The sequence below is a fragment of the Mustelus asterias genome, unplaced genomic scaffold, assembly GCF_964213995.1.
Source record: "Mustelus asterias unplaced genomic scaffold, sMusAst1.hap1.1 HAP1_SCAFFOLD_208, whole genome shotgun sequence".
Classification (NCBI taxonomy): Eukaryota; Metazoa; Chordata; class Chondrichthyes; order Carcharhiniformes; family Triakidae; genus Mustelus; species Mustelus asterias.
Window position 1 is genome coordinate 401003 of NW_027590196.1, and position 26474 is coordinate 427476.

General features: G+C 45.2%; 1 protein-coding gene across 1 annotated transcript in view; it reads left to right on the forward strand.

The window, feature by feature from the left end:
• Positions 1-26474, forward strand: part of sh3pxd2aa (SH3 and PX domains 2Aa) — a 622535-nt gene that overhangs the window by 272679 nt on the left and 323382 nt on the right. The window contains exon 5 of the mRNA XM_078203748.1: positions 12549-12640. Coding sequence (XP_078059874.1) covers positions 12549-12640 — 92 coding nt within the window. The remainder of the gene's footprint in view (positions 1-12548; positions 12641-26474) is intronic.

Below are 26474 nucleotides of genomic sequence, written 5' to 3' on the forward strand. Positions count from 1 at the left end.
CTATCTCCTCTTTAATAATGGATTCCAGCATTTTCCCTACTACAGACGTTAAGCTGACCGGCCTATAGTTACCCGCCTTTTGTCTCCTTCCTTTTTTAAACAGCGGCGTGACATTAGCCGTTTTCCAATCAACCGGCACTACCCCAGAATGCAATGAGTTTTGATAAATAATCACTAACGCATCCACTATTACCTCTGACATTTCTTTCAATACCCTGGGATGCATTCCATCCGGACCCGGGGACTTGTCCACCTTCAGTCCCATTAGTCTACCCAGCACTGCCTCTCTGGTAACATTAATTGTATTAAGTATTTCTCCTGCTGCCAACCCTCTATCGTTAATATTTGGCAAACTATTTGTGTCCTCCACCGTGAAGACCGACACAAAAAACTTATTTAAAGACTCAGCCATATCCTCATTTCCCACTATTAACTCCCCCCTCTCGTCCTCCAAGGGTCCAACATTCACTCTAGCCACTCTATTCCTTTTTATATATTTATAAAAACTTTTACTATCATTTTTTATATTAATTGCTAGCCTAGCTTCATAGTCTATCCTTCCTTTCTTTATCGCTTTCTTAGTCTCTCTTTGTTGTTTCTTAAATTTTTCCCAATCACTTGTTTCTCCACTATTTTTGGCCACTCTGTACGCAGCTGTTTTTATTTTAATACTCTCCTTTATTTCCTTCGTTATCCACGGCTGGTTCTCCCTTTTCTTACAATCCTTGTTTTTTGCTGGAATATATTTTTGCTGAGAACTGAAAAGGATCTCCTTAAAAATCCTCCACTGTTCCTCAGCTATCCTACCTGCCAGCCTGCTCTCCCAGTCTACCTTAGCCAATTCATCCCTCATCCTATCATATTTCCCTCTGTTCAAACAGAGGACACTGGTTTGGGACCAAACTTTCTCCTCTTCCATCTGAATCAGAAATTCGACCATATTGTGGTCACTAGACCCAAGAGGGTCCTTCACAATAAGATCCTTAATTCTACCTACCTCGTTACACAATACCAGATCCAAAATAGCTCAATTTAGCATGGCCAATCCACATGCCCGCACATTTTTGGGTTACTGACCTCCAACCTGAGAAAGACCCCCTTATCACTACTCGCTGCTTCCTGTTTGTTAGTTTAACTCGATGTTAAATTTATTTATCTCCACAGATGCTGCCAGACCTGCTGCGTTTTTTGAGCATTTCCTGTTTTTATTTCAATGATACTGTAATCGCCCTCCAAAATACTGGAATGAAGGAGAGCAGATACTATGCAGTGATCTCAGCAGATAGTGGATATTGGCCTAAGTGACCTACTCCATAGAAAGGTTACGGCACAGAAAGAGACCATAGAACAAAGAAAATTACAGCACAGGAACAGGCCCTTCGGCCCCCCAAACCTGCACCGACCATGCTGCCCCACTTAACTGAAACCCCCAAGCCTTCCGGGGACCATATCTCTCTATTGGCCTTGGAGGGAGTGCAGAGAAGGTTCACCAGGTTGATACCAGAGATCAGGGGTGTTGATTATGAGGAGAGACTGAGCAGATTGGGTTTGTACTCATTGGAATTTAGAAGGCTGAGGAGGGACCTTATAGAGACCTATAAGATAATGAAGGGGCTGGATAGGGTAGAGGTGGAGAAATTCTTTCCACTTAGAAAGGAAGCTAGAATTAGAGGGCACAGCCTCAAAATAAAGGGGGGTCAGTTTAGGACAGAGTTGAGGAGGAACTTCTTCTCTCAGAGGGTGGTGAATCTCTGGAATTCTCTGCCCACTGAACTGGTGGAGGCTACCTCGTTGAATATGTTTAAATCACGGATAGATGGATTCCTGATTGGCAAGGGAATTAGGGGTTATGGGGATCAGGCGGGTAAGTGGAACTGATCCACTTCAGATCAGCCATGATCTTATTGAATGGCGGGGCAGGCTCAAGGGGCTAGATGGCCTACTCCTGCTCCTATTTCTTATGTTCTTATGTTCTTATTCCCATCCTATTCATGTATTTGTCAAGACGCCCCTTAAAATAGAGGTCTATGATTTTCTAGCCTACCCCTCGCACCCTTTTTAATTATTGGTACAACATTCACAGACCCCAATCTTCTGATACATCTCATCTTTCTAGTGAGAATTGGAAAATGATCTTAAGAGCACCTGCTATTTCCTCCCTGGCTTTCTTGAACAGCTTGGGATACAATCCATCTAGCCCTGGTGATTTATCCACCTTCCAGGATGTCAGTTCCTCCAGTATTTCCTCTCTCATTATGCTTATTATAATGAATATTTACCACCACTCCTCTAGCTAGAACGACTGCATCGTGCAAATTCAGCAGGTAATTGGGAATGCAAATGGAATGTTGGCCTTTATTTCACGGGGAATGGAGTATAAAAACAGGGAAGTCTTGCTAAAACTATATAAGGCACTAGTTAGACCCCACCTGGGATACTGTGAACAGTTTTGGCCCCCTTATCTAAGGAAAGATATACTGACATTGGAGACAGTCAAGAGAAGGTTCACTAGGTTGATCCAGGATATGGATGAGGAGAGGTTGAGTATCATAGAATCTACGGCACAGACACAGGCCCTTTGCCCCAAACTGGTCCCGCGCCGACCAAAATGCCCATCAACGTGAACCCCATTTGCCTGCATTTGGCCCATATCCCACTAAATCTTTCCTATCCATGTATCTGTCCAAATGCCCTTTAAATGTTGTCAATGTCCCTGCCTCAACCACTTCCTCCAGCAGCTCATTCCACATACGTACCACCCTCTGAGTAAAAAAAAAGTTGCTCCTCAGGTTCTTGTTAATTCTTTCACCTCTTAACTTAAACCTCTGCCCTCTAGTCTTTGATTCCCCAACCCTGGGAAAAAGACTGAGTGCATTCACCCTATCCATGCCTCTCATTATCTTAAACACCTCGATAAGATCACCCCTCAGTCTCCTACACGCCAAAGGATCTGCTCGGATGAGGAGGATCGCAACAGACACCTCCAGAAGCTGAAAGATGCCCTCATAAGAACAGGATATGGCGCTCGACTCATCGATCAACAGTTCCGACGCGCCACTGTGAAAAACCGCACTGACCTCCTCGGAAGACAAACACGGGACACGGTGGACAGAGTACCCTTCGTCGTCCAGTACTTCCCCGGAGCGGAGAAGCTACGGCATCTCCTCCGGAGCCTTCAACATGTCATTGATGAAGACGAACATCTCGCCAAGGCCATCCCCACACCCCCACTTCTTGCCTTCAAACAACCACGCAACCTCAAACAGACCATTGTCCGCAGCAAACTACCCAGCCTTCAGGAGAACCGTGACCACGACACCACACAACCCTGCCACAGCAACCTCTGCAAGACGTGCCGGATCATCGACACGGATGCCATCATCTCACACGAGAACACCATCTACCAGGTACACGGTACCTACTCTTGCAACTCAGCCAACGTTGTCTATCTGATACGCTGCAGGAAAGGATGTCCCGAGGCATGGTACATTGGGGAAACCATGCAGACGCTACAACAACGGATGAATGAACACCACTCGACGATCACCAGGCAAGACTGTTCTCTTCCTGTGGGGGGGCACTTCAGCAGTCACAGGCATTCAGCCTCTGATCTTAAGCGTTCTCCAAGGCGGCCTTCACGACACACGATAGCGCAGAGTCGCTGATCAGAAACTGATAGCCAAGTTCTGCACACATGAGGATGGCCTTAGCTGGGCTAGAACCATAGAAAATTACAGCTCAGAAACAGGCCTTTTGGCCCTTCTTGTCTGTGCCGAACCATTTTATGCCTAGTCCCACTGACCTGCACTTGGATGTTGGATTTATGTCACATTGTCAGTCACCCCCACAGCTTGCCTCCTGGACTTGCGGGCTATCCTGTCTGGAGACAATACGCATCTCTTTAACCTGCGCTTAATGCTCCCTCCACCCACATTGTCTGTATCTTTAAGATCTGGTTGGCTGTAGGGATTCGCATTCTAATCAGTATTCTGTAACTTGATTTTGTGTCTCTGTGCCCTGTTTGAGAGCAGATTTCCACTCCATCTGACGAAGGAGCAGCGCTCCAAAAGCTAATGGTATTTGCTACCAAATAAACCTGTTGGACTTTAACCTGGTGTTGTGAGACCTCTTACTGTGTTCACCCCAGTCCAACGCCGGCATCTCCACATCATGCACCCCACTAGTCACAGGCCTCCAGTCCGACAAGCATCCTTCCACCAACACCCTCTGCTTCCTACCATCAAGAAGTTTAACAACACCAGGTTAAAGTCTAACAGGTTTATTTGGTAGCAAAAGCCACACAAGCTTTCGGAGCTGCAAGCCCCTTCTTCAGGTGAGTGGGAATTCGAATTCCCACTCACCTGAAGAAGGGGCTTGCAGCTCCGAAAGCTTGTGTGGCTTTTGCTACCAAATAAACCTGTTGGACTTTAACCTGGTGTTGTTAAACTTCTTACTGTGTTTACCCCAGTCCAACGCCAGCATCTCCACATCATCCTACCATCAAGCCAATTGTATATCCAATTTGCTAGCTCTCCCTGGATTCCATGTGATCTAACCTTCCAGAGCAGCCTACAATGTGGAACTTTATCAAAGGCCTTACAGAAATCCATATAGCCTATGTCGACCACCCTGACCTCATCAACCTTCCTGGTCACTTCATCAAAGAACTCTAACAAATTTGTCAGGAATTGTGGACAAGTTGGGCCGAAGGGCCTGTTTCCGTGCTGTAAACCTCTGTAATGATCTCCCATGCACAAAGCCATGCTGACTACTCCTAATGAAACCCTGTCTTTCCAAATGCCTGTATATCTTTTCCCTCAGAATCCTCTCTAGTAACTTGCCCACCGCAGACGTTAGGCTTACCGGTCTATAATTCCCAGGTTTTTCTTTGCAGCCCTTTTTAAATAAGGGTACAACATTTGCTACTCTCCAGTCTTCTGGTACCTCACCCATGGCTAACAATGATGCAAATATCTCAGCCAGGACTCCCACCATTTCTTCTCTTGACTCACGCAGTGTTCTTGGATATACCTGGTCAGGGCCAGGAGATTTATCCACCTTCATACATTTTAATACGTCCATCACCTCCTGTACTGTAATGCGAACTGTCCCCAGTATATCGCCACTAACTTTCCGAGGTTCCCAAGTCTTCATTTCCTTTTCCAAGGTAAACACAGAGGAGAAATATTCATTGAGAACCTCGCCCATCTCCTGCAGTTCCACACATTTGTCCACTTTGGTCCTTGAGGGATCCTGTTCTCTCTCTCGTTATTTTTTTTCCTTTAATATACTTAAAGAATCCCTTTGGATTCAACTTACTCCTCTCAGCCAAAGCTACCTCAGTAGGTTGGGCCTGTACTCACTGAGTTTAGAAGAATGAGAGGTGACCTTCTTGTGATATGTAGGATTCTCGGGGACTTAACAAGGTTAATGCTGAGCGGTTGTTTCCCATTGTGGGAGAGTCTAAGATTAGGGGACATAATCTCAGAGTAAGGGATCACCCTCTCACCTGATGAAGGAGCAGCACTCCGAAAGCTCTTGCTACCAAATAAACCTGTTGGACTTTAACCTGGTGTTGTGAGACTTCTTACTGTGCCCATCCCAGTCCTATGCTGGCAACTCCACATCACCCATTTAAGACAGAGATGAGCAGGAATTTTTTTCTTTGAAGGTAGTGAATCTGTGGAATTATTTACTGCAGAGGGCTGTAGAGGCTGGGTGTTAAGCAAGCTCAAGGCTGAGTTAGTCAGATTTTTAATCAGTAAGGGAATCAAGGGGATGAGACGGGAAAGTGGAGTTGAAGATTATAGCATTCCAGTCATGATCTCATTGAATGGTGGAACAGATTTGGTATGCTGAATGACCTATGTTTGCTGCTATGTCTTATGGTCTTATCATCCCGCTCTTTAGTGAAGAAGGAGACAAAGAATTCATTGATAACTCTGCCCGCATTTTCAGCATCAATGCATAAGTTATCGTGTACATCTTTGATAGAATGTACCCTTCCCATTGTTATTCTCTTGCTCTTAATGTACTGGTAAACCATCTTTGGGTTTTCTTTGATTTTTCCTGTCAATATTTTTCGTTTCTTCTTTCTCTTTTCCTGATTTCCTTTTTCACTTCACCTCTGTACTTTCTCTATTCCTGTATACTTTCTACAGTATTACGTTTTCTGTGACTGTCATAAGCTTTATCTTACTCTGTATAACCAGGGGAGGTTCTAGATTTGGCAGTGTCACCCTTTGTGGGGACATTTCAACACTGTGCCTGTAGAATCTGCTTTTGAATGCCTCCCACTGATTTGACAGTTTTCTCTTCTAGTAGCTGTAGAGACTGTGAGGCTCTGGAGAAAATTATCATAGGGAGTGACAAGGTATTGGCGGGCTTAAGAGTGGACAAATCTCAAGGTCCAGATGAATTGTGTCCCAGGCTGTTGTGGGAGGCAAGGGAGGAATTTGCAGGGGCTCTGACCCAAATTTTTAATTCTTCCCCGGCCACCGGGGAGGTGCTAAAGGACTGGAGAACAGCTAATGGGGTCCCATTATTTAAGAAAGTTTATAGAGACAAGCCAGGGAACTACAGACCAGTGAGTCTCTCATTAGTGGTTGAGAAACTACTGGAGAAGATTCTGAAGGAGAGAATCTGTCTCCATTTGGAAAGGCAAGGTTTGATCAGGAATAGTCAGCATGGTTTTGTCAGAGGGAGGTCATGCCTAACAAATTTGATTGAATTTTTTGAGCATGTAACCAAGGGTGTGAATGAGGATAGTGCGGTTGATGTAGCTTACATGGATTTGAGCAAAGCCTTTGACAAAGTCCCACATGGGAGACTTATTAAGAAGGCTAATGAGTGCGGTGACTAGGGGATTTTCACAATAACTTCATTGCAGTGTTAATGTAAGCCAACTTGCGACACTAATAAATAAACTTTAAAAACTTTCCAGCTCCATGTTCAATTGCTGAGTTCTCATATTTGTGCTCATTAGCATAGAACATAGAACATAGAACAGTACAGCACAGAACAGGCCCTTCGGCCCATGATGTTGTGCCGAGCTTTATCTGAAACCAAGATCAAGCTATCCCACTCCCTATCATCCTGGCGTGTGGGACTGGGAATAATAATGAGATTAAAATAATTACTGCGAATGCTGGAATCTGAAACCAAAAGAGAAAATGCAGATCTGGCAGCATCTATAAGGAGAGAAAAGAGCTGATGTTTCGAGTCCAGATGACCCTTTGTCAAAGCTAAAAGGCACAGAAAGTATATGGCATAAGGCATAATCATGAGATTACTGTTTTAGAGGTCCTGCTTTTCAGTCTTCTTCCTAGCTCCCAAAAATGAGCTTCAGGCTCTCTCTCTTTGGTTCCAATGTGGACCATAGCTTCTGGCTGATCATCATCTCCCTGCTAAATGTCCTGCAACCACTCTGTGACATCCTTGACCATGGCACCAGGGAGGCAACATGCCACCCTGGAGTCACTTCTACGGACACAGAAATGTATGTCTGTTCTCCTAACTAATGAATCCCCTATCACTGCTCTTCCTTTTTTCTCTCTCCCCACCTTTCGAGTAGAACCACCTGTGGTGCCACAAACATGGCTCTGAGTTCACTCCTCCGCAAAACCATCCCCCTTGCCAGTGTCCAAAACAGAAAACCTGGTGAACGTGACTCCTGCACCACCTGCCTAGCTTACTTGGACGGCCTGGTTGACATCCATTCCCCTTCTGCCCTCAGGTTCCTAAGCTGTGTATTACCACCTCTCTGAACGTGCTGTGTAGCTCTTGGCTTTGTGGATGCCCCCCAGTGACTCCAGCCTCCAAGCTTCAAAACCCAGAGCTCTTGTTTCTACAGCTGGTAACACTTCCTGCATCTGTGGTCAGCTAGCACACTGGTAGCATCCATAACTTCCCACATAGTGTAGGATATACATTCCACACAAGCGAGCTGTTCTGATTTGGCTTCAGTTTTATTTCCTTGATGGTAACTGTATTTTATTTTGATTTACTCATATGACTTTATTTTACCTGGCCTTGACTTTACTTCCCTACTGCTTGTGTTTCTTGCTTATATCTCTGTAGCTACTTCTTTTAGAATTAATGCATTTTTCTAATTTTCAGCTCTTTAAAGACACTCCCTAACAACAGCTTCTCATCAACCAATGAACTTATGCTTCTGCTGTGATTAAACTTTTGGATTTTTTAAACCTCAGCCTTTCAGCAGTTTTTCAACTCCTGCTTTCCTGGAGGCTGAGAAAGATAGAAGAAAGAGCATGCTCCTCCCCTTACTCACAGTAATTACACTTTGCACTTAACCGCTCTTAACCATACTACTGCGTCCATTATCTGGCAGTTGCAGAACCAGACATTTATTTATTTAATCTGGTGAGAGATTCCAGAACAAGGAGGCATAAATTTAGAGTTCGGGTGTTCAGCGATTATGTCAGGGAGCATTTCTTCACATCAAGTATAATGGAAGTCGAGAAATCTCTTTATCAACCCCCATATAGTGAATAGTGTTGGTTAGAGGGGCTTTAGATTGGTTTCACTGGTTGGTGCAACATTGAGGGCCGAAGGGCCTGTACTGCGCTGTAATGTTCTAAATTCTAACAGCTGTTTGGGTGAATTTAAAATTGTAAAGCTGAAATTTATAGATTTTTGTTAAGCAAGGGTTTTAAGGGATGTATATGGAACCGAGGTGGGTAGATGCAGTTACAGATCAGTCATAAAATAAAAGCAAATTACTGCGGATGCTGGAATCTGAAACCAAAAGAGAAAATGCTGGAAGATCTCAGCGGGTCTGGCAGCATCTGTAAGGAGAGAAAAGAGCTGACGTTCCGAGTCCAGACGACCCTTTGTCAAAGCTGCAGTTTGGCAATTTGGAGTCAGCAGAGGTAGAGGTGGAGCTGGGTGTTGTCAGCGTACATGTGAAAACTAACACTGAACTTCAGATGATGCAGCATGTGGATGAGAAATAGAAGGGCGTCAAGGGTAGATTCTTGGGGGACACCAGAGATAACGGTGTGGGAGCAGGTAGAGAAACCATTGCTGCTGATTCTCTGGGTATGATTGAATAAATAAGAATGGAATGAGGTGAGAGCAGTTTCACGCTGCTGGACAGCAGTGAAGGGGCATTTAGAGGAGAATGATGTGATCAACCATGTTAAAGGTTGCAGACAGGTTGAGACTGACGAGGAGAGAAAATTTGTTACTGCCACATCGGATATCAGTTGTGACTTTGATAAGAGCTGGTTTAATACTGTGGCTGGGACAAATTACACATGCTCCTCCTGGCTTCCAGATAAAGGAAGTTAGAAATCAAATCTTTTCACAGGTTTGAATCGAAATGTCAACTCTTTTCTCTCCTTACAGATGCTGCCAGACCTGCTGAGATTTTCCAGCATTTTCTCTACAGATCAGCCATGATCAAATTGAATGGCAGTACAGGGTGGAGGGGCTGAATAGTCTGCTACACTTGCTATCATTCCCGAAGCTTTAACACTGGGAGTTTGTTCATGTCATCTGTGGATGTGTTGTAGACTATCTAGTAGAGATTGAAAGCTGTAATTCGTCAATAACTCCATTATCATTGTATCTTGTGACTACCAGCATGGATCTTGGTTCTTTTTCATCTGGCAATTTCGGTGAGACTCCTCTGCAGTATTTAAAAAGTGTTGTCTTCTCCAGGTTAAGACTTACTGAGGCCTGATTCCTGTCTCAGGTAGATGTGAAAGGTGTTCACGATGTGTGAATAGTCAAGACTTGTCCGCAACTGACACAGATTATCTGATTGTTTGTCAGTTGTTGTTTGTGGGATAGTGGTAGCAAATCCTTGAAAATGAGGCCTAAAAGACTTGCCACCAACCAGACCATAAGATGTAGGGGCAGAAGTAGGCCATTGTCTCTGCTCCACCATTCAATGAGATCATGACAGATCTTGTATGATAATCCGCAACTCCACTTTACTGTCTCATCTCCATCACCCTCAATTCTATGTGCAGGTCCACAAGAGATGGGTGCGATCCTAAATGAATATTTCTCATCAGTGGTCACTGTTGAGAAAAGCATGGATGTTAGGGAACTTGGGGAAATAAATAGTGATGTCTTGAGGAGTGTACATATAGCAGAGAAGAAGGTGCTATAAGTCTTAAAGCACATCAAGGTAGATAAATCCCCGGGACCTGATGAAGTGTATCCCAGGATATTGTGGGAGGCTAGGGAGGAAATTGCGGGTCCGCTAGCAGAGATATTTGAATCATCGATAGTCGCAGGAGAGGTGCCTGAAGATTGGAGGGTGGCAAATGTTGTGCTTCTGTTTAAGGAGGGCTGCAGGGAAAAGCCTGGGACGTACAGGCCAATGAGCCTCTCATCTGTGGTGGGTAAGTTGTTGGAAGGTATTTTGAGAGACAGGATCTACAGGCATTTAGAGACGCAAGAACTGATTAGGGACAGTCAGCATTGCTTTGTGAGTGGAAAATCATGTCTCACAAACTTGATTGAGTTTTCTGAAGGGGGAGAAGGTAGATGAGGGCAGTGCAGTTGATGTTGTCTACATGGACTTTAGCAAGGCCTTTGACAAGGTACCACATGGTAGGTTGTTGTATAAGGTTAAATCTCATGGGATCCAGGGTGAGGTAGCAAATGGATACAAAATTGGCTCGATGGCAGTAGACAGTGGGTGGTTGTGGAGGGTTGTTTTTCAAACTGGAGGCCTGTGACCAGCAGTGTGCCTCGGGGGTCAGTGCTGGGTCCACTGTTATTTGTCATTTATAGTAATGATTTGGATGAGAATATAGGAGGCATCGTTAGTAAGTTTGCAGATTACACCAAGATTGGTGGCATAGTGGACAGTGAAGAAGGTTATCTAGGATTGCAATGGTATCTTGAACAATTGGGCCAGTGGGCTGACGAATGGCACATAGAGTTTAATTTAGATAAATGCGAGATGATGCATTTTGGTAGATTGAACCAGGGCAGGGCTTACTCAGTTAATGGTAGGGCGTTGCGGAGAGTTATATAACAAAGAGATCTAGGGGTACATGTTCATAGCTCCTTGAAAGTGGAGTCACAGGTGGACAGAGTGATGAAGAAGGCATTCAGCATGCTTGGTTCCATCGGTCAGAACATTGAATACAGGAGTTGGGACGTCTTGTTGAAGTTGTACAAGACATTGGTAATGTCACATTTGGAATACTGTGTGCAATTCTGGTCACCCTATTATAGAAAGGATATTGTTAAACTAGAAAGACTGCAGAAAACATTTGCTAGGATGCTACCAGGACTTGACGGTTTGAGTTATAAGGAGAGGCTGGATAGACTGGGAATTTTTAGGGGTGATATTATAGAGGTCTATAGGGGCATAGATCAGCTAGATGGTCAATATATTTTCCCAAAGGTAAGGGAGTCTAAAACTAGAGGGGAGGGCATAGGTTTAAGGTGAGTGGGGAAAGATACAGAAGTGTCCAGAGGGACAATTATTTCATACCAAGGGTGGTGAGTGTCTGGAACGAGCTGCCAGAGGTAGTAGTAGAGGTGGGTACAACTTTATCTTTCAAAAAGCATTTAGACAGTTACATGGGTAAAATGGGTACAGAGGGATATGGGCCAAATGCGGGTAATTGGGACAAGCTTAGGGGTTTAAAAAAAGGGGCGGCATGGACAAGTGGGGCCGAAGGGCCTGTTTCCATGCTGTAAACCTCTATGACTCTATGATTCCCTTACTGATTAAAAGTCTGTCTATCTCAGCCTTGAACATACTTAACAACTTAGCCTTTACAACTCTCTGCAGTAAATAATTGCACAGATTCACTCCCCTCAGAGAAGAAATTCCTCCTCATCTGTCTTAAATGGGCAACCCCTTACTCTGAGCCATGCCCTGTAGTGGAGTAAAGAGATGGTCAAGCACTTCAGCTGAGAGCCATTGGCTTAAATGTGAAAGCTGATCTCATGGCTTCAGATTAGAATCATAGAGATTTACAGCATGGAAACAGGCCCTTCGGCCCAACTTGTCCATGCCACCCCTTTGTTTTTAACCACTGAGCTAGATTGTATTGCCATGGGACAGATTGTGGTTAAAGATAACTCAACGTTCTCTGAAACAAGTAGAAAATGATGGAAGCATCCGATCAGGCAGCATCTGTCGCAAGAGAAACAATTAACATTACAGTTTGATAACCTTTCATCAAAACCAAAAGAGGGTTCACTTCTTGTTCCCTCAATATATTGCAAACTTTTCTATAAGAGAAAATACTTTCAGGGACATGGGAGTGTAGGTGGGGAGAGCAGGAAAGGGACAAGAGCTCATTATAACAAGCTGAAAATGTTTGGAGTTTAAAGAAATATTCTGAAATGGCAAAATGTAACAGAATTCTAGTTTAAAATCAGTTAGCCAAAAGACACCTGTCTTGTCTTTTTCTCAAAAACTATAATTTGAACTTTGTTTAACAATTAGACATGTATAGTATCTATGTTTAATATTGTGATGAAATCTTTGTGTGATTATATATTGACTTTGCTTTAATAAGTAATGCTCCTTATTTAATCTACTCTAGTCTCTGGTCCGACTGCCACTTCTGATCTCACAATGTGATGAAGTACTCCGATTTTTCGAGCCACGTCCAGAGGATTTGAATCCACCAAAAGAGTAAGTACCGGGCAGAAAGCTGATGAACCTCAACTCGCCCTGGATGCATGTGTGATAGTGCGTTTAATTCTCTGGTATAACCTGGTGCTTAGCCAGGGTTAGAGATTAGAAACTGGGGAGCATCTAAAAAATTAGCTGCTTCATCAAGGCACTCCTGTTTGGCCCAGGTGCAGCCAATCGCAGATTCCAGTATCTGTGTAGTTGTAAGGTTGTTGTTTAGTGTATCGCTAAAAGTTCTGGAGGCTTGTATTGTTAAACGCAAACCATTTATTGGTAACACATATCTATATACATATCCAGGGCATAGCCGTACATGAACAAAGAACAGTACAGCACAGGAAACAGGCCCTTCAAGGCCCTTCAGCCCTCCAAGCCTGTGCCGCTCCTTGGTCCAACTAGACCAATCGTTTGTATCCCTCCATTCCCAGGCTGCTCATGTGACTATCCAGGTAAGTCTTAAACGATGTCAGCGTGCCTGCCTCCACCACCCTACTTGGCAGCGCATTCCAGGCCCCCACCACCCTCTGTGTAAAAAAACGTCCCTCTGATATCTGAGTTATACTTCGCCCCTCTCAGCTTGAGCCCGTGACCCCTCGTGATCGTCACCTCCGACCTGGGAAAAAGCTTCCCACTGTTCACCCTATCATAATCTTGTACACCTCTATTAGATCTCCCCTCATTCTCCGTCTTTCCAAGGAGAACAACCCCAGTCTACCCAATCTCTCCTCATAGCTAAGACCCTCCATACCAGGCAACATCCTGGTAAACCTTCTCTGCACTCTCTCTAACGCCTCCACGTCCTTCTGGTAGTGCGGCGACCAGAACTGGACGCAGTACTCCAAATGTGGCCTAACCAGCGTTCTATACAGCTGCATCATCAGACTCCAGCTTTTATACTGAGTTTTATCTCCATGCTTACTTCTTCCAGACCCTGGCAGTGATGTGATTGCATTGGAGAGGGTGCAGAGGAGATTCACCAGGATGCTGCCTGGAGTGGAATAGTTAAGTTATGGAGATGTTGGATAGATTTAGGTGTTCTTCACGAAGACCCAATTTTAGGTCTGGTTTGGCCCAGTCTTAGCCTAAACTGGTCTGGTAGTTTTACTTTATGATCCCTGCCACTGAGCAGGTTTGTTCAAGGTGTCTCTGCACTTGCCATTTTCTCTCTTTTCCCACACTTTGTCAGGCCTAGCTGGGCTATTGCTGTGCCGATGGGATAGTTTTTTCAAACTACTTGATTCAAAACAAGTCATTTGGGCTCAACTACCTGCCTACCAAACTTTGGAGAATAACTGGAAGGTGTTTTTTAAACTCTGCTGTATTTTAAAACCTTTTTTCCCTTCAGTCCAGCTCAGCCATCACGTGTTCTGGTGCTGGCTGTGGGCTCCTTGCTGCAGGTTTCTTGCAGCTGCACTCTGGACGTGCTTGATCCTTTGCTGCCTATTTTAGAAGGTAATCTTAGCTTTCTTTAAACTGTATTTTGCTGACCATTCTTATGATTTGACGAGGCTTCTTGCCTCTTAAGTCAGGTTCTTCTTTTCATTTGCAGTGGATTTTCCTGCTGCCTTTCAGCCTTTTGAATTTTATTCAGCCCGATCTAGCTAGGTCCTCAAGCAGGGCGAGCTTCATTTGAACACGAACGAGGCATTCACAGCCAATCACACCAGGAAGATTGCACTGTGCAGAGCAACTCCAAGCTTTATAGAGGGAGAGATAGGATGGCTGTTGGATGCCATGGAGGAGAGCGCCCCCCCCTCCCCCCCCAAACATGGCCTCGGCCTTGCAGCCATCAGGCTTTGAACCAGCAGTGGAGTCTCCAAGCTGCACCTGCTGGCCCCCTTCGAGGAACTTCAAGTAGGAGGTAGCTGCGTGGGCCGTGACTGATAGGCAGTTCGATGTGCGCTACAAAAGTGAACAACAAAACCTTCATTCACATGACCTTTCTCAAGTAAGTTGCAAGCTGCCCAGATATTTGTCCCTACCTCACACTGAACTATGTGCCTTCTATTCCAGGAGGAGAACCCAATGAGGCCAGGCCCTCAGGAGTTGGCGACACCTTGGAGGAAAGCACTGCCCAGTCGGCACAGGCATCACCTCCAACGTCCGCCAACACAGATACAGTCACCTCCAGGGGACATGTTAACGGTCAGGCTTCTGGGGCAGTTTGTGCTGAGTACCACACAGCTCCCGTTGATGCACATCAGGTGGAGGTGGGAACGGCCAAGGGCTCGGGCAGGTGGAGGTCTGCCAGAGTCAAGGAGACAGCTGACCCCCAGTCAAGACACTGAGGAGCATGGGTGAGGGCTCCAGGAGCATGTTGGAGACACAAGAGGATCATGTCTGTGGGCTTTGAGAGTGTGGCCCAGTCACAACGGGCAAATATGAAGGGGCTCCACAGCATGGTACAGTCACAGCAGGCTGTCACTGTGGGGCTCCAGAGTTTGGTCCAGGCTCACAGGGCCATTGCTGAGGGCTCACACATCATGATACAGACAATGATGATCCTCCAGGACACTCAGATCCAGCTGACGCAGAGGCTTCTGGAGCTCACTCCAGCTGTCCCTCTATACCATGGAATGTCCCAGGGACCAATGGGCACTCCAAGGGAGGAGGGTGCAGGAGCTCCATGCCAGGGCTTTCCACTCAGGAGACTTTGGCAGTCCCCAGCTCTTCTGAATACCCCCTTCCTGACACCAGCGCATTTCATGGGTAGAGGACTGAGCAGGCTGCAATGGCTACATGTGTGACACCTGAAAGCCAGCCGGGGCCCCACAGGGAACCCCCACCAAAGGTATCACAGGCCACGGGGTGCAGGACACAGCTGACTGTCTCCAACTCTGATGTGCACCCTGGGTGGTCACCGAGACATAGCAGTGGCAACACAAGATTAAGAAGTTATAGGGTCACCAGGAGGGCACGGGTGAAGGCAGGCAGATTAGTTCGTGAGCAGTCAACTGGCACTGCAGATAATCACTATTGAAAGCTCTTGCACTCCATAGCTGTGACTCACTTGTTTGTGGAATTCCGTACCCCGATCGTGCCCATAGAGACTAAGAGCCTCCTTCAACACGAGAGAGGCCCTTCAGCCTATAGTGTGAATTGACGATACTGAACGAATAAAGAACAGTACAGCACAGGAACAGGCCCTTTGCCCCTCCAAGTCTGTACCAATCACGTTGTCCTATCTAGACCAACTGCTAATATCTTTTTTTATCCCATCTGTTCATATGCCTATTCAGATAAGTCTTAAACGTTGCTAATGTATTTGCCTCAGCCACGTCACTTGGCAGTGCATTCCAGGCCCCAACCATCCTCTGTGTAAAAAAACTTGCCCCGCACATCTCCACTGAACCTTTCCCCTCTTACCTTGAACTTGTGCGGCCTTGTAATTGTCATTTCTACCCTGGGAAAAAGCTTCCAACTGTTCACCTTATCTGTACCCCTCATAATTTATAAACTTCTACCAGGTCGCCCCTCAGCCTCCACCTTTCCAGGGCGAACAATCCCAGTTTATTCAATCTCTCCTCGAAGCTAATATCCTCCATACCAGGCAACATCCTGGTAAACCTTTTCTGCACTCCCTCCAAAGCCTCCACATCCTTCTGGTAGTGTGGTGACCAGAATTGGACACTGTATTCCAAATGTGGCCTAACCAATGATTTATATAACTGTAACATAATTTGCCAACTTTTACACTCTATGTCCTGGCCGATGAAGGCAAGCATGCCATATGCTTTCTTCACCATCTTTTCCACCTGTGCTGCCACTTTTAAGGATCTGTGGATCTGTACTCCCAGATCTCCTGATGGTTCTGCCATTTATGTTATAGCTTCCACCTGAATTGGACCTCCCAAAATGCATCACCTTGCATTTGTCTGGATGAAATTCCATCTGCCATTTCTCTGCAAAATTTTCCAGCCTAGCGATATCCTGTTGTATTCTCTGACAATCTTCATCACTATCCACAACTCCACCAATCTTAGTATCATCTGCAAACTCGCTAATCAGACCAGCTTCGTTTTCTTCCATGTCATTTATTACAAACAACCTACCGAAGATGTCATATGATCCCGAGTTCCCAGCACCTGTGCCAGATCCCTGACTGCCATGGTAGTCCAAGCGCTCATCCAAAAATGCTGTTAGGGTCGTGATGACACCAGCCCCCACTGCTGACGTGGGATTCAGTGTTCTGATTCCTGTGCTCCAGTACCCATTGGCCCTTCAAGCAGTTCCAGCGGTGGGGGCCGTGTAAGCCCACAGTAACAGTCAGCTTGGGGTGGCATCCTCATCACTCTCTGGACGCTAGATCTGGCCCCCTTCACTTCAGCTACTCCCCCTCACCTCTGATGCATGGGCCGCACAGTGGAGTCCCCAATCCTTACTCAGATGTGAGCCCGGGTGCCAGTGTACAGTCAGAGAACGGATAGAAGTCAGACTTATGTTGCACCAGGGCAGCTTCCTAGTGTGAGTCATCATCACTCCCCTGCCTGGACCAATAACTCGCTAACACGGCCAGCCCAGGCCCACCCCCTGGTGTGATGGCAATAAGACCCATGTTGGGGAGCACAGGTAAGGGTTGCGGAGGTTGATTTAGGGCTCTGTGGGCTGGGGGAGCAGCTGTTCCCCTTAGGTGAAGAGCCAGTCACGAGGAGACTCCAGTTCAAGGTGAAGGTTAGGGGGAGTTCACCCCCGATGGTGGTGATGGTCTGGAATGCATTGCCTGGGAGGGTGGTAGAGGCTTGCCTCACCACCTTTAAGTACCTGGATCAGCACTCGGCACGCGATAACATCCTGACCCCGGCCAGTGTCCCCCTGCTGCAGCCTTGAGCCTAACTTTTGATTTATTGTCACATGTATTAGTATAGAGTGAAAAGTATTATTTGTTCCATGCTATATAGACAAAGCATACCGTATGTAGAGAAGGAAAGGAGAGGGTGCAGAATGTAGTGTTACAGTCATGGCTAGGGTGTAATTAAAGCATTTTTACAGAGTTTGAAAGAGTTAGAATAGAGTTTTAAAAGCATAGATTGAGAGTAAAAGATAGAATTAGAGGGTATGCTGGGCACAGCTCGCAAGAAGTCACCACAGTCCGGCGCCTTGTTCGTTAATCACAACAGTGGCATTAGTTGCGACTAGTATGACTCTACTGGCTCCAATCCAGAATCCATCTCTGCTCGGGACTGGGCGGGGGAGGGGGGAAGAGAATGAGAGAAAGATCAGGTTATCCATCCTGGACCCCTCAATTCCTCCCAGCAACCTGTGTCCCCATGACTCTAGATGCTGCCAACTGGACACCATCCCCAGTGCCATGCCCCATCCTAATGGACTGCCGACCATTGCGACATCATTGCCACAGTGGCCATGGCCACTGCCCATGCCCCCTCATGGTTGCAAATGGCCTCCCACATGGCTGTACTCTCCCTTTACATAGTTTGGCATGGATGCATTCTGCACCCCCTAGTGCCATTGCATGGTCACTGATGTGCAGTATGAAGCTGCCCCTCCGGATGGTCAAATGCCCCTCCCCCCAGGTATGGGATCCTGATGCCACAGGCCATTGGTGGCAGCATGTGGCAGACTGGGTTCAGTGCTCAGGTACAGCTTAAGGGTGGTTGTGAAGAGGTCCCCATTGGGAACCCTTGAAACATAGACCTGTGTGCACCTACCTGGATGTCTGGGGATTCTAAAAGTAGGGGGATTGATAGCATCCTTTGTAAGCAGGATCAAGTCCTGCATAGTATGTTGCCTGCCCATTGCCCGGGTGAGGGACATCTCTTACCGGCTTGAAAGGATATTGGAGTGGGAGGATCCAGTTGTTGTGGTCCACATTGGCACAAACCTAGGCAAGACTAGGAAAGAGGACCTGTTTGGGGATTATCAAGCACTAGGAAGGGTTACAATCTCTGGATTACTACCCGAGCCTTGTGTGAATTGGATAGAGATGAAAAAATTAGGGAAGTAAAGGTGTGGCTAGAGGAGTGGTGCGAGAAAGAAGGGTTCCATTTCATGGGGCATTGACATCAGAATTGGAACAGGAGGGATCTGTACCACTGGGGCAATCTCCACCTGAACTGATCTGGGATTAGTGTTCTAGTGGAAAGGATAAATAGGGTGGTCACAAGGACTTTAAACTAGCAAGTGTTGGGGAACTTAGAAAGAGTGCAGAAAAGATTTACTAGGATGCCACCGGGACTTGATGGATTGAGTTATAAGGAGAGGCTGGATAGACTGGGACATTTTTCTCTGGAGCGTATAAGGCTGATGGGTGATCTTATAGAGGTCGATAAAATACTGAGGGGCACAGATCAACTGGATAGTCAATATCTTTTCCCAAAGGTAGGGGAGTCTAAAACTAGAGGGCATAGGTTTAAGGTGAGAGGGGAGAGATACAAAAGTGCCACAGGGGCAATTTTTTCACACAGAGGGTGGTGAGTGTCTGGAACAAGCTGCCAGAGGTAGTAATAGAGGTGGGTACAATTTTGTCTTTTAAAAAGCATTTAGATAGTTACATGGGTAAGATGGGTATAGAGGGATATGGGCCAAACATGGGCAATTGGGATTAGCTTAGGGGTTTAAAAAAAAAGTGCGGCATGGGCAAGTTGGGCCGAAGGGCCTGTTTCCATGCTGTAAACCTCCAAGACTCTATCTTTGACTCTATGAATTAAGGGTTATGGCAATTGGGCGGGTAAGTGGAGCTGAGTCCACGAAATGATCAGCCATGATCTTATTGAATGGTGGAGCATTCTCGAGGGGCCAGATGGCCTACTCCTGCTCCTAGTTCTTATGTTCTAATGCACTGGCTTCAAATGGCTTGTAGTTCAGACAGACGGTGGAGAAGCATCCTGGTGACTTTCATTGTTGGAGCACTGCAGAGTACATGCTGTGTGAGGAGCCATGTTAACACCAGGGAAGCTCCCTCAAGATAAAGCAAAATACTGCAGATGCTGGAATCTGAAACAGCAGAAAATGCTGGAAAATCTCAGTAGGTCTGACAGCATCTGTGGGGAGAGAATAGAGCCAATGTTGTGAGTCTAGGACCCTTCATCAGCTCAGCCCTGATGAAAGGTCATCTAAGATGCGTTTTGAGAAAGGGTTGACAGTTACGCTAGTATTAACACTTCAGTAGGAAGTTAAGGGTAAAATGTGTGGGAACAGGTGATTGGGAGAGCAAGCTGTGAGACAGTAATCATGCCTTGATTAGAGTGTCTTTCCCGACCCTAAATTTGGGACATTGAGTAATCGCATTAATTATTTCCCTGGGTGATTGACATGCCGTTGGGGGAGGGGGGGGGTTAAGGGTGTGGCTGTCTGGAGAGTAATAGAGAAGTGCTGGGGGAGTCTTTGACTGAAAAGTGAAGCTTGGGGTTCACCAAACAATGAGACCTAGCTGGATGAGGGTTGTATGGGCTGATAGGGAGATAGTGCTAACTTAGTCACATTGAGTCTCCAAACAGCTGGGAGCTGCTCTCAAAGGGTCAAGAAGAGACGGTTTTTGGGGCTCCACATTGACGTAAATGTAAAATGTGGATCTCAAAGGCTGCTTCAGGAATACCAATGCTGCAGTGGGATCTCAAGCAGGTGATATGCCTCTCATTTGCAAATACAAAGGGCCTGGTGAATAACACCAATTTTTCTTCCCAATAAAATAGGCCATGCAATCCTAGCAAAACTTTTGACAGAACCACCCAAATGCATGGCCTCTTCCAGCTCGAAGGACAAGGGCAACGGACTCAGTGGGAACAGCACCACCTGCAAGTATCCTGTCAAACCATGCACCATCCAGAATTGGAACTATGGTCGCCATTAGTCTGTCACTGGGTCAAAACCCTAGAACTCTCTCCCTAACAGCACTGTGGGTGTACCTACACCACATGTACTGCAACAGTTCAAGAAGGTGGCTCACCATCATCTTTGAGGGCAATTCAGGATGGGCAATAAATACTGGCCTTGCAAGTTCTCTCACATCCCAAGAATAAAAATAATTGTGCATAGCCAATGTATTTGGGACTTAGTACAACATTTAGCATCTGAATTCACCCGCCTTTACTATTTACTCTGCTTCAGTCTGACCTGTGGAAGCACAAAGACTTTTTTTTCCCAGCAGCTGTTTTGAGTGACATTCACAACTTGTGCAGAACGAAAAGGAATTTTATTATGGCCGATGCACACTGGGAAATAAGTTGATCCAATTCAAGCCCATTATAGTTTACAGACAAGAAAATCTGAAATCTAGAGGAGAAGGACCCAGTGTCTTGAAGCATTGTCCTGTTCAATTTGCTGACTGCTACTTGAATGTTTCCAGATAAAAGAAACTTGTTCTTTTACCGCAGCTGTTCGTTTTCATTGTGACATTAATGAAGACACATCCTTTGGCCTTACTGCATGTGTTTAGTTAATGTAACAAGCACCACACCCCTTCAGCAAATGGCACCTACAGCCCACAGTACAACATCGGCCTTCACTGAAACTTTGGGTGAACTGACAATCACACAGTAACTAGTTAACATGAACTTGGCCGATAACTTTACAAATTAACTGTAGCTTTGAGATAATAGCAGTTTGGAATTTGTAAGGAAGTCGCTAACGGGATATTCTGCTGAAATCATAGTTATGAAACTTGGTCCTTAGTGATTAGTATGAATGATAACATCAAATATATAATTTGTGTGATCACTGGAGGATCTGTGGGATGGAATCACCAGAAATTATAAATTGTTCATTCTGCCAGTAACAAAGAAAAATTTAGGATTCGGCATCAAGCAAGATGACAGTGTAAAATCAATATTATTCCCTCCATTTTATAGAATCCCTACATTGCATCAGGAGGCCTTTCGGCCCTTTGAGTCTGCATCGACTCTATGAAAGCGCATCTTACCCAGGCGCCCCCCCCCCCCCCCCCCCCCCCCCGCCCCGCCCCGCCCTTCCCCATAACTTCACCCATTTACCCTGGCTGATCAACCTAATTTTGCTTGTATCTCCTTTATAAATAACTCCAAATTTTACAGGACATAAACATGGTTTGAAGAAATGGCTTACACAGATCCTATTCCAATTCTAACTAATATATGCAACATGAGACGCAAAAGCCCAGTCTGCAGGTACAACAGGTGATCAAGAAGGCAAATGGGATGTTGGCCTATATCGCGAGGGGGATAGAATATAAAAGCAGGGATGTCTTGATGCACCTGTACAGGGCATTGGTGAGGCCGCAGCTGGAATACTGTGTGCAGTATTAGTCCCCTTATATGAGGAAGGATATATTGGCATTGGAGGGAGTGCAGAGAAGGTTCACCAGGTTGATACCGGAGATGAGGGGTTTGGATTATGAGGAGAGGCTGAGGAGATTGGGTTTGTACTCGTTGGAGTTTAGAAGGATGAGGGGGGATCTTATGGAGACTTATAAGATAATGCGGGGGCTGGATAGGGTGGAGGCGGAGAGATTCTTTCCACTTAGTAAGGAAGTTAAAACTAGAGGACACAGCCTCAAAATAAAGGGGGGTCGGTTTAAGACAGAGTTGAGGAGGAACCTCTTCTCCCAGAGGGTGGTGAATCTCTGGAATTCTCTGCCCACTGAGGTGGTGGAGGCTACCTCGCTGAATATGTTTAAAGCGCGGATGGATGGATTCCTGATCGGTAAGGGAATTAAGGGTTATGGGGATCAGGCGGGTAAGTGGTACTGATCCACGTCAGATCAGCCATGATCTTATTGAATGGCGGGGCAGGCTCGAGGGGCGAGATGGCCTACTCCTGCTCCTATTTCTTATGTTCTTATGTTCTTATGTAAGAATGTTACCTAATAATGTGAATATGGCAGTGCTTGAGGTGCTGCCATTTGCTGCTGTGGATTATCTTTGTAATGGCTCATTCTGTTAAATAATTGAGCAGTAGTTTATGTTGTGTTTTTGATAGCAGATATGGAATCTTAAACCGTTGCCCCTTGTTTTGACTGCAGCTCTGTTAGCTGGCAGTGTCAGTGCCTCCTCTCTGAAGGAAGAAACGTTGAATCAGGCGCTGGATTACAATTCAGACAATAGTGTGTTGCCAATGGAGGGTTGTAAGGAAGCATGTGTTGTACTGCACGGTTAAATATAACTGATTTGGGCTTTTTATAATTCTCACACCTTTGAAATAGAATAATCAGATCTTTGGATTTTTAACACTGATGTTGTTGTGAAGTTGGGTAGAGTAATTGTAGATTGGTGTGTGTAAAATAATCGGGAGAAAGCATTCCCTTTAAGAGGTGGTGCTTTTTCTGTGCTTAGAGTTAAAAAAAATGCAAGTAACAGAGAGCCCAAACTGAAACATTTATATTGAAAGGCCAAGCAGCAGTTTTTAACCAAGATAACAGGTATTTGAATTTAGCTAATCAATTTGAATCAGGCACTTAGATACCAAAAACCTATTAAATTTAAATCTGATGGTTTTGACAACCTAGGACCAATCCTATTGTGGGAAATATTGATATGTCATCACAGGTATAAAAGAAGGGGTACAGGGGGACAAACCGAGCAACTGCCACCTGCCAGAGATAACAGCTCACAGTCTCAAGAGGAAAAAAGATAATCACAGGCTGCCATAGCTTCTCCATGTCATAGAGATAGCAAAGGTGACAAAGAAGAAAGAAGTTGCAGACAGAAGAATCAGAGAAGGCCCAGAATATTCTGGAAGACACAAAACCTGTTTGTAATTTAGATAGTGACTAAATTCTATTTTTGTTAATGAGCAGGAATTGTAATTATTGGAACAGCATACTATTAGATTCTTACTTTATTTGGGAATAGTTAATAGTTGGAAAGGATTTATTTGTTTATAATTTAGTTAATTTGTTCACTTAGTTAGATAAATAAATTGTTACATGTTGATTTTGGAGTGAGTGGCAGGGGTTTATTTTGTATTTAACCACTAGAAGTTGCTGAAGAACAGGTCTCACCACTTCACACACACTTTTTACAGATTATAGGGCGAGGTACTCCTCTTGGGATGTTTCTGTGTTAGTTCTCAGACAGGGGAATCAACCTCTGCTTTATAACAACGTGAAAAGTTTGATTCAAATGTCCAAATGGAGGAGGTATTTGCATTACTTGAGTTGCTCTTGGATAGATCTCTATTGGATGTAACATTTATTTCAAAACCAAGTATGCTGCCATTTTTGATAGTGTTGCAGCACACAAAACCAGTGATCGCTGAACAGATCCTAGAGGAGTACAAAGATGTGTTTACAAGGTTTGGATGTCTATCTGGTCAATATCATCTCAATGTGCATGGGAGTGTAACCAACTCAACATCTGCTGAAAAAAGTCTCAGCTGCCCTGAGGTAAGGGTAGGCAACAACACCTTCTCCATGGTCATCCTCAACACCGGTGCCCCACAAAGCTGTGTTCTCAGCCCCCTACTGTACTCCTTATGCACCTATGACTGTGTTGCCAAATTCCACTCTAACTCGATTTTCACCCCCCCCCCCCCTCATGCCAATAGTGATGTGCCTCAGGGATCAGTGTTGGGACTGCAATTGTTTATGATTTACATAAATGATTTGGAGTTGGGGACCAAGTGTAGTGTGTCAAAATATGCAGATGACACTAAGATGGGTGGAAGAGCAAAGTGTGCAGAGGACGCTGAAAGTCTACAAAGGGATATAGATAGTCTGAATGGGCGAGGGTCTGGCAGATGGAGTACAATGTTGGTAAATGTGAGGTCATCCATTTTGGTAGGAATAACAGCAAAATTGACAATTATTTAAATGGTAAAAAATTGCAGCATGCTGCTGTGCAGAGGGACCTGGGTGTCCTTGTACAGGAATCTCAAGGAGTTGGTTTGCAGGTGCAGCGGGTAATTAAGAAGGCAAATGGAATTTTGTCCTTCATTGCTAGAGGGATGGAGTTTAAAAACAGGGAGGTTATGTTGCAGCTGTATAAGGTGCTGGTGAGGCCACACCTGGAGTACTGTGTACAGTTTTGGTCTCCTTACTTGAGAAGGAATATACTGGCACTGGAGAGGGTGCAGAGGAGATTCACTAGGTTGATTCCGGAGTTGAGAGGGTTGGCTTATGAAGAGAGACTGAGTAGACTGAGGCTATATCCACTGGAAATCAGACGAATGAGGGCAGATCTTATAGAAACATATAAGATTATGAAGGGAATAGGGAAATTGTTTCCACTGGCAGGTGAAACTAGAACTAGGGGGCATGGCTCAAAATAAGGGGGAGCAGATTTAGGACTGAGTTGGGGAGGAACTTCTTCACACAAAGGGTTGTGAATCCGTGGAATTCCCTGCCCAGTGAAGCAGTTGAGGCTACCTCATTGAATGTTTTTAAGGCAAGGAGAGATAAATTTTTGAACAGTAAAGGAATTAAGGGTTATGGTGAGCAGGCAGATATGTGGAGCTGAGTCCACAAAAAGTCAGCCATGATCTTGTTGAATGGCGGAACAGGCCCGAGGGGCCAGATGGCCTACTCCTGCGCCTAGTTCTTATGTTCTTATTTGATTTGATTTAATTTATTATTGTCACATGTATTAACATACAGTGAAAAGTATTGTTTTTTGCACACTATACACACAAAACATACCATTCATGGGGATGGAAATGAGAGAGTGCAGAATGTAACGTTACAGTCATAGCTAGGGTGTAGCGAAAGATCAACTTAATGCAAGGTACGTCTATTCAAAAGTCTGACAGCAGCAGGGAAGAAGCTGTTCTTGAGTTGGTTGGTACATGACCTCAGACTTTTGTATCTTGTTCCCGAAGGAAGAAGGTGAAAGAGAGAATGTGCAGGGGATCCTTAATTATGCACTGCTTGCCGAGGCAGTGGGAAGTGTAGACAGAGTCAATGGATGGGAGGTTGGTTTGCGTGATGGATTGGTCTACATTGTGAGAAGTTTAACAACACCAGGTTCTTACTGTGTTTACCCCAGTCCAACGCCGGCATATCCACATCATTTGGTCTACATTCACAGCCTTTTGTAGTTTCTTGCGGTCTTGGGCAGAGCAGGAGCCATACCAAGCTGTGATACAACCAGAAAGAATGCTTTCTATGGTGCAACTGTAAAAGTTGGTGAGAGTCATAGCTGACATACCAAATTTCCTTCGTCTTCTGAGAAAGTAGAGGCGTTGGTGGGCTTTCTTAACTATAGTGTCGGCATGGGGGAGCAGGACAGGTTGTTGGTGATCTGGACACCTAAAAACTTGAAGCTTTAATTTATTAATGCAAACAGTGATGCTACGCTCAGATTTAGAGTGCCATGCTATTGTTTTTGCTTGAGCATTTTCATCAATACCTGCTTGGGAGAGACAAAGTAACAAAGTTCGGCCACAAGCTACTTCAAAGCATTTTCTCAAACCGTGACTATCTGCACCAGAGAGTCTGCAAAGAATGTTATTTGTTTACAAAGATACCATCTAGATGTTACGTACAAGCCAGGGAAACAGATGTGCATGAAATAATAGAAAGTATTTTGTGTCTGAAAGCAGACTTTCAGCTGCTGTATAGCCTTTGCATCTGTGAGAGAAAGTGAAGAATCAGAATCATGTTCTGAGGGTTTGCTGTATTCTCTTAACCAGGCTGCACTGGCTCTTAGGCATCTCCAGTAAGAAGTTTAACAACACCTGTTGGACTTTAACCTGGTGTTGTTAAACTTCTTACTGTGTTTACCCCAGTCCAACGCCGGCATCTCCACATCTTGGGCATCTCCACATCTTAGACATAGGCATACTGCCACCCAGTGGCTGTTTCCATTCTCCTGCATTGAGTAACAATGATGAAATGAAATTAGAACAGAGAGAGAGAGAGGCAGGATATACCAGAGCTCCACCTCCATACTTCTTATTTCTGTCAAGG